This window comes from Anguilla anguilla, chromosome 2 (genome assembly GCF_013347855.1).
Source record: "Anguilla anguilla isolate fAngAng1 chromosome 2, fAngAng1.pri, whole genome shotgun sequence".
NCBI classification, from domain to species: Eukaryota; Metazoa; Chordata; class Actinopteri; order Anguilliformes; family Anguillidae; genus Anguilla; species Anguilla anguilla.
The window spans coordinates 53426311-53437263 of record NC_049202.1 but is presented as its reverse complement, the minus strand read 5'-3'; the positions used below and the strand labels follow the sequence as shown (position 1 = coordinate 53437263).

Below are 10953 nucleotides of genomic sequence, written 5' to 3'. Positions count from 1 at the left end.
TTACTACCACAGTCCAAAGACATGCAGGTAGGCTTATTGGAGACTCTAATTTTCCCATAGGTATGTGTGTGTGAGTGATTGGTGATTGTGTGAATGAATGGTGTGTGCACCCTGTGATAGATTGGCAGGGTGTATTCCAGCACCCCCTGTGACCCTGCCCAGGATAAGTAGGTATCGATAATGGATGGATTATTATTATTATTATTATTATTATTATTATTATTATTCAATAAAAGGCAGAGAATGAGAGGCAGAAAAGTGATTATGTATATACTGCACTTTAATTAAAAATAAAAAGGAAATATGTCAACTAATTTTTTGAAAATATCCCCAGTACTTGACACAACAAAATTAACAACCACAGAATGACAAAGGGTAAATAGTACATATAAGAGTAAACATAAAATATGTTCACAGCATTCAGTGCAGGTACAACTGGTCGGAATTTCAAATTGACATTAAAATATTTGAAACAATTTCACTAAAATATGCACAGGATGTGCTTAAATTGCAGGTCACTTCAAAAATCAGTGCTGGTACATAACCTGAAACATTAATGGATGTAGAGAGTAAAAATACCTTTTAATTACGTCACATGGATATTCAACAGTGAAAGATTAGTGCGTTAATTTACCTTACAGTATAAAAGCAGAAATAAAAAGATTTCTTCCAACAATTTAAAACCCCTTACTTAAAAATATAGCTAGTATGTAAATTTATCAAAGATGATTCATTGGCAAACTAAAAAAAAATAAAATAAAATAATTATTTGATTAAAAACATATCAAGGTCAACAATGGTTACACAAATAAAAACAGCTCCAACTCCTTGGAATGTAGATGCTGGGCCACGTTTTTGATGCGACAAAGACGGACATTTTGCGAATCCCCAGCATTGTATACTCTATAGATGTGGTACCTCTCCTTCTCCTTTAGGGCCAGGTCTAGCTCATTGGCTGAGAGATGGATAAAGTGCTTATCGGGCTTGACTGTGGACTTCACTTCCACAAAGACCTCGTGACAGCCGTCCATCCCTTGCCCGTCTGCAGCAAAGACGATCTTGAAGTCACACGGCTGCCCGCTTTCTCCACTGCTGTTGTACCAGGTTACCTCCCTGGGGCCATCAGGACTCCCGCTCTCCTTCCAGTGTGTGAAGAAGGCATTAACCAGCTGCTCGCCCCACTCCCCAATAGACCCAGTGTCCTCCTTGTCCTCTGCGAACACCACGGTCTTCGGCCTCCAGCAGTCCAGAACCAGGTCTTCTAGAACAGCCTGCGGGGGCAGCTGCTTTGCCCACACTGGGTTATCCAGTACCAGGGGTGGACGCGGAACAATCCCATTGCCCTGGAATGAGTTGGACACCACCACATCTGGTACTGCGGCTTCCTTGTGATTTCTGAACGAAAATTACAAGATTAAGACGACTGAGCTTCTATTGCAGTATTTAAAGTACAACCAGCAAGCCGAGACGCAAACTGGCAACAATATAAAACAAGATGCAGAACTGTTCAGTGAGGCAGTTTAAAACTGGGACAATAAAGTAGCATTTTAGTACCACATCACAAAACATTATGATAGTTATATGAGAACAGAAGGTTCTTACGGAGGATGTGAGGAACGAGGCGTTTGGTGTTCCGGAGCTACGGTGTTCTCGGCATGCTGGTATTGATAGTGGCTGTTGGTGTCAGGCCTTCCTGCTTCAGACTTTCTCTCTTCAGGTTTTGTAACATCAGACTTAGCTACTGCACCACAGCTTTCATTTGCCTCCAACGACATGGTGTCGGAATATTGGGCCATTCGCGTGCCTGTCTCATGATTCTTGTCTAAGGACAAAGAGCAACACGTTGAAAAATAACCACAATGCTTCTAATTTCAATATAGTCGCCAGGGTTCACAACTGAGCACAGCTTTACATACTGGGGTTGACAATAGAACAGACTTTCCCTAATGTATAAGTGGCATCCCTGTCACTGCTGAATATGAATGCCATTATATTTTACATTACATCCATTACATTCTTTGACATAAAATCAATTTACACAGCTGGATATTTACTGAAGCTTTTCAGGTTACACCGGCTGTACCTCACCTGGGAATTGAACATACAACTCAGAGCTGTACCCACCCCAATTCCCTAAACACTACGCTAAATTGCTACTCTAAAGCCGCGTTTCCACCAAAATTACCCGGAACTTTCAGTCCCAGGAACTACGTTACCAGGAACTAAAAGGTTCCTTCAGCCAATGGTTGTCTGCGTTTCCACCGGAGTCTAAAGTACCGCGAAGATTAGGCAAATTAGCCCACTGACGTTGTCGTCGGTCCATCTGTCATATGATTTCTTCTGTAACCCCATATTACCACCGAAGTAGCCTACATTATTTTCTAATAACCGGGACAGCCCGGAGGGGTTTATTCCACTTATATACAACGGGTTACCAACAATGACTATATATGGTTACTTTTGTATTTATTGATTTTCATATATCCTCTCAAACACATTCATTAACAGCAGAAAACATGCACACGTTGTAAACAATTTGCTGTTTTATTACTTTCTCGTCGTCAATTCCATATAGGCTAATCGCAAAATGACAAGAATAGAACGAAAACTCGGACTTGCGTGAAAATGTAAATTAGTAGTGGTACAGCCACCGTTTGCTTTCCTTCGAAGTTACTGCTAGCCGAGCAGCGAAGTGTGCCCTCCAGATGCGAACCATGCACCATAAATGAGTCCATAGTCTTCCTGGTCTTTTCGTGGAATTGAAAAATGGCAGTAAAATTGAGTAAAATTACGGCAGTCTGAAAAAGCTAAAGGGAAGATTACTAGAATTAACCTGTTATTTTACCCGGATAAAAAGTGCGGAAGGTGATTTCCAGTTTGCTTGTACTGTATCACCAATGTTAATTATGCAGAACTACCGCATACCTCATATAACTGTATCAAACGTTTTGAGTCAATTACAACGGGCTAACAAAGAAAATCCGGAAGAAAATATTCAGCAACCGAATTAATCCGTTTGAATGTTTTGGTAGCCTACGTAATATGCTGTCCCAGCACGAATGCTTAGCATTTTATAAAACGAATACTAAACCAAGAAAAGAACAGAAGAGCACACGTTATAATTCCAAGACGTTGACAGGCTATAACCAAAAGTAGGCTACTGCGCCGCATAACATACAAGTTTGATTTGTTATTATGAAAATAAATTGGTTTGCCGCTGCATATTTTCAAACATGGCGGGTAATGGCGGAAAATAAATACAACACAAATGCTACGAGTACTCGACCAATCAGAAATGTTCAGCGCTGCAAGCTCCACCCAAAAGGTTCCTGTACTTTCGGAAAGTACTACCCCCCGAGCAGGAACGTTTTGGGGGGTAAAACAAAGCCCCCAGAACTAAATTTAGACCCTAGTTCCTGCGGTGGAAACGCACTGAGTTCCTCAAAAGGTTCCTAGTTCCGGGGTATAGTTCCTGCGGTGGAAACGCGGCTTAAATAATTTAGTTTTGCACAGAGAAACTTTAAAATTTCTTTTTTTAATTTATTCTTGGAAGTAGGAGTTTGACATTTTTTGAAAGCTGGCCATTTACTGGTGCAACTTAGGGCATTCGAGGGCAGTGCCTCACCTTGTACAAACCCACAGCCTCGTAGTTAAAACCAGTTCCTTAACCCTTATACTAAGCTGCAGCTTAAGCTAATGGGGTATCCTTTTAGATCATTTTCAGTAGTTTATTTCAACTGTCATTTGTGCAAGCATAACCTGCACAAGTCAGCAGAATGACAACACAATTACTGGGGATAAGACTTGTTCCTATGGAGAGAGACAGGAGCCTAAAGCACTAAAGTGGGCCTATCCTTGAAAGAACAAACCAGTCTGTTGTGGCTGTGAACAGTATTTCTTTTTATGATTTGTACATCACTGAAAGCAGATGCTTTTAGTGAGAGTTCCTAGAAACGCTGACGTGAGCCTGACATGAAAAAGGCTACTCTTTTTTTGTATCACCCACATACTGGCACCTTGCTGTCACTGTCTACTGAGCAAGGAGTACTAAAGATGCAAGAGGGGGAGTGATGTTAGTTCAGACGGAGATGGCTGAGGCCAAATTATACTCACGCAAGAGGAAGTGAGAGAGAGCAGGCACAAGGGTTACATGCATTTCACACTTACAATTGCTTTTTTTGCAATATAAATTACAGGGGATATTTATGGGTAACTTGAAAGCCATTAATATTTTTTTCTGATAATTTGATATTTATCATTTTAGCTTTTCTTTTTAGCTACACAGCTCCTAACATTTTCCAGATTTCATCTGAATAACTTATTTGTTTTGAGTATTTCAACTGAACAAGGCAAGCCCGGGGTAAATTAGGTGAAGGTGCCCAGACAGACCTGCTGAGGGTGGGGTGTTGCCACTTGGCTTGCTGCCCTGTGGGTATGCATGCCCTTGCTCTCTCCGCTGTGAATCCTCAGCTCTACCATCGCAGCCGAGTCCCGGAGTCGTTTCTCTGTCCGCAGGAGCTGGCGGGGCTGGAGGGGGCCACATCTTCATCACCGCTTCAACTGCCTGCGCTGTGTACACACAGCCACACATAGCCCGCCAAGGTCAAAGGAGCCGCCATCATAACTGCTGCCCACCCAACAGCCCGCATCGCTGTTATGCAAACACAACCAACAGCTGTAATTCTTCCTGCCACAGTGCTGGGAATGGCAAATGTTAATTCCTGTCTGGTCTTGTGGCAATTAAATATAATCCGCTTACAACCATCCTGCTGTGAAAGGCTCTGTCACTGAAAACTGTAGTGCATCTACCTTTGATGCCAAATGTTTTTGATCATTTAGAACAGCTCTTACAATTAAGGGTTTGATGAGCTCGTGGTGAAGAGAGAAGCGCTCAGTGAGAGAGAAAGTGAGAGCAACAGAGGTGATGTTGCTCACGGCAACATCCAGCACTCAGTCAACATTAACGGCTGCAGCATGTGGAAGGAGAAACCTGGTGATAATATAATTTGTTAAGCATTTAAAAACATGGTTATCGCCACATTCCAGACCCTTCAAATAACTAAGACAGAAATCCAAATGCAAGAATCTAAAACCTTTCCTGAAGGTGTATGTATACCTTATCTGTTGACTTGAGTTTTAAAATCTGATTTAAATTGTTTTGTTGTTGTGATACTCATCTGATCGCAATTTAGTATTTACTTCTTTGGAAGATGCTTTTGCTTACAAGGCTAACAAGGCACATAAAGTGCGTATTATGTTGGGTGGGGGATAGGAGAGTAAAAACAGCATAACAATGACTCTGAGCATGCTCACAGTGCCTACAAATAATGATGAAAGTGACATTACCTTTCATCTTAGAATGCACATAGAACCAATCATTGAGCCACCAGAGTGTGATTATGAAACACCAACCGATTTATTGTGTTGTGCTTCAACATTCTCATAAAATATTTTATTTACGTATAATTTCAAAATATTTCTCAATTTTTATAAGGGTGAGTGGCAGACATAACATGACTTCGAAAACTAAAGAAGAAAACTTTGATGTGCATAAATTAGCTCAAGTTCCCTTGTTTCAAAATAAATTAATTCTGTAATTATTGAGTTTATAATTTATCAGTCAGTCAATCTCAATTAATCTCACCCCACCATGGGAAGCTCCATCAATGTTAGCTACTTCCTGACCTGAAAGCAGTTTGCAAGTCTAAGCAGTACTGAGTTTACCTGTGTGGCCGCCTTGAGTTTTGTGGAAGGAAGAATTGGGGGGCCACGATGCCAAAGTCCTCTCTCCATCCCCCTGCTCTTCTCTGCGCTCCTCCCCTGCTACACTCGTAGAGCGGCTGAACTGGAATCCAGAAAACACTGGAGAAACCAAAGAGAGTCAGATACAATGACACACTGAACAACCTTATAGTTTCTATGGTATAATTGTCTAACATAGGTAACATAGGTGGCAATAAGGTGGCATGACCTTACATAATATATTACAGAAAATATTTGACACTACACAGATAAAATAACCCTTAGTATAAATACGGAAATAATCTCTTTATAAGCATGCACCAACAAGAAATGTATTTGCGAATGATCTGATTTGGGATAATTAATGACAGGCGGATTACAACTTTATAATCTGTGTGAATGGTTGACATGACAAAAACACATGTGCTTTCTATTCAGACTTTCAGGCCATTCTGACTTCTACTGCAGTTAGACTAAGGTTGTCAAACCATGCTTACAATTCACTGGTCTGGAAAAAAATGAATGCAATATGATTGATTTTGCATTGAGAAATCTTCCATTTCATTAAAATAATGTAATGTAGCCCCAAGTACACAGTGTGGTACATAGTGTACTTTAACAGAAGGGGGATGCACATTCCTGAGAGTGGTAGTTCTTGTTTTGTTATGCAGTAAGGGATTTTCTGTGGTCTGGTCTTTGAGCCCCGGCAACAGCTGCTCTTTCATTTCATAAACCAGAATGGCTAACAAGCCCAAATTAGCATACACACAATCCCTCGGATATGTGTGTGTGCTGTGTGTGGGGAAAATAGGAAAGGAAGCAGGAATGTCAACAAATAGCATGGCTCACTAGAATGACACCGAAGACAGTTTGAGCTCACAGTTTGGATGAGCATGCGAACATGACTAACAAATTTAAAAGGAATGAAAATACACAACTGGATAAAACTGCAAACTAAGGTCTGAAATGAGGGGGTGTTTAACAAGTACAACTGAGTGCGGGTGCTGTGAAACAGGCTGATTTTCACAAAACATTTGTTTTGGATTTCTGACAGAAAGGCTACGAGCAGAAGCAAAGTGTGTGTGTCTGTTCAAATAAGACAGAAAATAACTAAGAATGGTGTTATTTGTGTTTCTGTTTTCTTTTTCCCTTTCCTCTGTGGGTCGCAGTGGCATACCTGGCAGTTCTGGCTTCATCTCCAAAGGTTCTGGAACCTCCCATTTCTCCTCAGAGTCTGGCAGGTCTTTGATGTCATTCTCACGCAGGAAGCTTTTCAAGGCGTCTTTATCCTGTGTACAAAATAAAGGGACCTTTACAGGGAACTGTTATGGGAGTTTCACCACACTACCACACTTCCTTTCTTTAAATCAAAACACAACATTTTCAATGTTCACATCAATCCACTGTTTATAGTCAAGACAGATTCCCTCTCTAGATTACTAAATGACTTAGAACTTAGCAGGGCACATGAGGAAAGACAAATGGCAAGATTATGTACTGACTTTCTTTAGTTTGTTCATCTTTAAAGTCTCCTGTAGTGCTGAGTAATACCCATGCCACAGGTTCCCAAAAGATACATATATATGCCCTCAACTGAGACAGGGTATAGGAGCACATTCAGGGTTGTAACGCATACCAAACATCTTTTTGCATAAAGGTCCAAGTAAACCCAAATACAAATACTGTAACAGAAAGATGTTAAAAGCAAATTCATCTCTTGAGTTAGATTTCTGAGCCTCTTCCTTTAATTACAATACTGTGGGCCTAATTACCAGCTGTTGTGGTGTTTTGTTAATAAATTCCCTTGAAATTAGAATAATGAGTTCCCAAGGTCCCTTGCAAAGTACAAACAATATAAAACACCAGCATCACCATTACCATCAGGGCTGTGCAAACTGACACCCCATACAAACAATGCCATGTACATCACTGTTCAAGCACTTGTGATTCTGAGAGCAGCTTCTAACCATGAAACAATCTTATTCTTAATTTTGGACTCTTCCAAGATACTCGTAGGTTTGGGACAGCTGTTAAGGCTCTGTATCAACTAAGGAGAAACAGCAGACATTTGTTCAGCCTTTATCCAGTGTACTGCAGTGTTTAAAAGTTACACTGTAAATATGTCACATACAAAGGGGGACATTAAGGTCCTTTTAATCTTGGAAGTCATTGACTAAACCGCACATGTAGACAGTAATATTGGCCCCTTGTGTAAGTCCTCAGGGCACATAAAATACACCGTATATTGTAGGGATGGGCAAAACTCGAAAAATCGATAAACGGTTACACAATACAAAAAATGCCTTTACTTGTTTGTTGTTGAAGGTTGGAGGGGGTTTCTAAATTTGCTGCATTTAAATTTAAACTGAAACACCACCCAAACTATAACCAAGATGTGCTTTCAAATGCATATATAAATTGCAAAAGAAGCCACGGTGCAGACTTCAAAAATCAAATACTGTGGCCCTTAAGAGAACAAATCATAGAACAGTGTCATATCGTGGGTAGTACAGAGCAGACAAATTAAAATGTGTTAGAAGGACTGATTCTTAAAAAAATTAAATGGAAAAACAGGTGAATATGTTATATGTAAGTAACAACAAAAAAAAGTCAAGAAAGCTTTCCTTAAGAACAGGAACACCGCTGGTCACGTTTTCTTGCCTACTGTTTTCATCTAGTCAGTGAAAGCTCTCTTTGATGTTTGCTGAGAATAAGATGCGGTTGAGCTCGAGCTGATAGCGTGGCTGCTCCACGGCTCGTCAAACACAGTCCCTGTCGAGTGTTTCTACTTTACATGATTTTGCATTGTTCCAGTGCTGCTGAAGTATGTTAGCTCAGTGTCGCAAAGTTTACATTTGATTTGATTTTCTGAAATCTGCTCAAAGCAAGACCAAATGACACTTATTTCGGTTCTTTGCAAAGCTTTTTGTGGACCGTCAGCTCGATTTTTGCCATGCACGCAAGGGGCACAACATGCTCTTTAATTAAATTCAGAACAAAGCAATTTGCTATTACCTAATATTACTTTGTGCTTTGTCACTCTCTTGAATATATGGGTACATATCAATATTTTACTGCTTTCTGTACTGAAATATTCCTGTACTGTTTACTTTTGATTTTCATTCTCAGTGTTGATAAAGTGCTGCTGATAACATAGAGAATGGCATTTTCTTTCTGCTGTGCCATCAAACCACTGGTTCCTGTGAGGCTGGTACTGCAGAAGAGATGACAGTTCAGGGGACAGGGAGGAGAGTTGGAGGATAGTCCAGGACTTACATCCAGACTGGTCAGGAGCTCCAGCAAGAAGATCTGCAGTTCCTTCCCATACTTGCTGTCTGTGATAAAGAGCTTGGCCATCTCTCTGGAACAAACACCAACACAGGTAGTGAGGAGTCATATTACTCATTAAAGCTAGCAAATTTCAAATAGGCTTCTGCAGTGTGTGTGATTATCTAGTGTTTGATGTTCAAAAAGTGTTACTTAGAGGTAACTTTTGGCTGATTGCAGAGCCCTAAATTAAAACAAGCTGGATCATTGCGGAGCTGGAAATCTTGCCTGCTGATGTCCAGCTTGGCCGTGAGGTGGTCTTTCTGGATGTAAAATTCCTTGTTGTCTTTCAAAAGGCAGATAACATTCTTTTGTTCAGTGATAGACTGCTCATCAGACAAGTTCATTCGATACACTCTGTAGAGTTTGCCGACCTGTACAGAAAAAGAGCAGAACACACAAACAGGGAATTCACTTTCAGAGGCATCCAGAAACAAAGCACTGCAGCCTAAAAAAGAAAATGTTAAGAGAAAAAATGTTTCTGTTGCACTGGTCCTCAGAAAGACACTCTTACATAACTGTATTTCATTTAGAATCAATTTAGGCATCTTGTTCAAATGTACACTCCAAGTCTAAACAAGTTTGTAGCATTACTGTGGCATCTACTGTATATAGTGTTCTTTAGCCCCTTTTCGGAACCCTTTCCCTTTCCATCCTGCCCCGCCAATTATCTTTTACATTTTGCCTTAACCCTCAGATTCTTGTCCAACACCAAACCTACTGTACTACCGGTCTACAATGTTCTGCATTATAGATTCCTATTGTTAACCTGTCGATATCAGGACTTCTACTTACTTTATAACTCCTACAACTTCTCTGGCCCGTTCTGCCCCCTGAGCTCCAATACTGCCTTCACCTCTACTTGTGCAGAGCATAGTGCGAGCCAAGCAACATGCTTCTGGGAATAAATGGAAAAGATCCAGGCAACCATCTAACTTAATTGCTTTTCTCACTCTCCTCTCATCATCCACTCTCACCTGACTTCCACTACACTCTCAAGTTCTTTTTCTTTTTTTATTATAAATTCCACAAGTAATACTGCACAAAAATTGTTATCCGTGTTTTCCATCTCTTCTGGATCCTTCCCTGACTGCCTGGTAATCTTCACTTTCTGCAAATGCCTTTTCACGTAATTTCATCAACAAAATGTCTACTGTTCACCTAATTTTAAACTGACAACTAAATTTCAGCTCATCATTATCCAGTAAAGCAGGTTATATGAACTGCCAAAATTATTATAAAAAACACGAATAATAAAACTTTGACAAAAGCATAATATATCCTTAATTTTCACTGCCCATAATAATTACTCTGTGTACCCAACATCACTTTACCCGTTTACCGTTTGTACTTTAAATATGCCAGACTAGCTACTCCAGCTATGTAAACAGGTAGAGTCAACAGTAGCACCTAAACCAGCAGGGCAATATTCTTGTCATCATTCAAACAATAGGAAAGGGTAATACTTACCCAGACCATTCAATATACTTCTATTAAACATCTATGCAGACATAGACTATTTGACAAATCTGCCACCCCTTGAACAGGGTGTTCATCACCAACAGTTCATCAGTATGTGGCTCCAGTTTCTCTGCTCAAGAGGCTTCTCTGAACTCTCCTAATCCATACAGGCCTAGACCTAGACCTTTACTGCTCTTGCTGATCTAGGAGTACTGTGGACTGTTACATGTCACAGTTATCAGGGTCACTCATTATCCCCTTTCTAAAAAGGATCCCAAGGCCATGTTTTGGATTTTCTTCCATTTGTTCTATATTCACAATTAATTTAATCAGCATGACCTTTGATTACTGTAGGGGACAAATTAGGCATTTCTCAGTATTGTATGTAAAATGTGCCATGCCAGAGCTGTCTGTTACACTTAT

At 40.3% G+C, this 10953-nt stretch overlaps 1 protein-coding gene across 4 annotated transcripts in view; it reads right to left on the bottom strand.

The window, feature by feature from the left end:
- Window positions 1–259: 259 nt before the first annotated feature.
- Window positions 260–10953, bottom strand: part of wu:fj29h11 (protein NO VEIN) — a 45299-nt gene continuing 34605 nt past the window's right edge. For all 4 annotated transcript variants that reach the window (XM_035403393.1, XM_035403392.1, XM_035403395.1 and 1 more), the window contains 7 exons: window positions 9298–9443; window positions 9019–9103; window positions 6920–7031; window positions 5725–5862; window positions 4390–4569; window positions 1603–1822; window positions 260–1395 (listed from right to left, as the gene is read on the bottom strand). In XM_035403393.1, coding sequence (XP_035259284.1) covers window positions 801–1395; window positions 1603–1822; window positions 4390–4569; window positions 5725–5862; window positions 6920–7031; window positions 9019–9103; window positions 9298–9443 — 1476 coding nt within the window. In that variant the 3' untranslated portion in view covers window positions 260–800. The remainder of the gene's footprint in view (window positions 1396–1602; window positions 1823–4389; window positions 4570–5724; window positions 5863–6919; window positions 7032–9018; window positions 9104–9297; window positions 9444–10953) is intronic.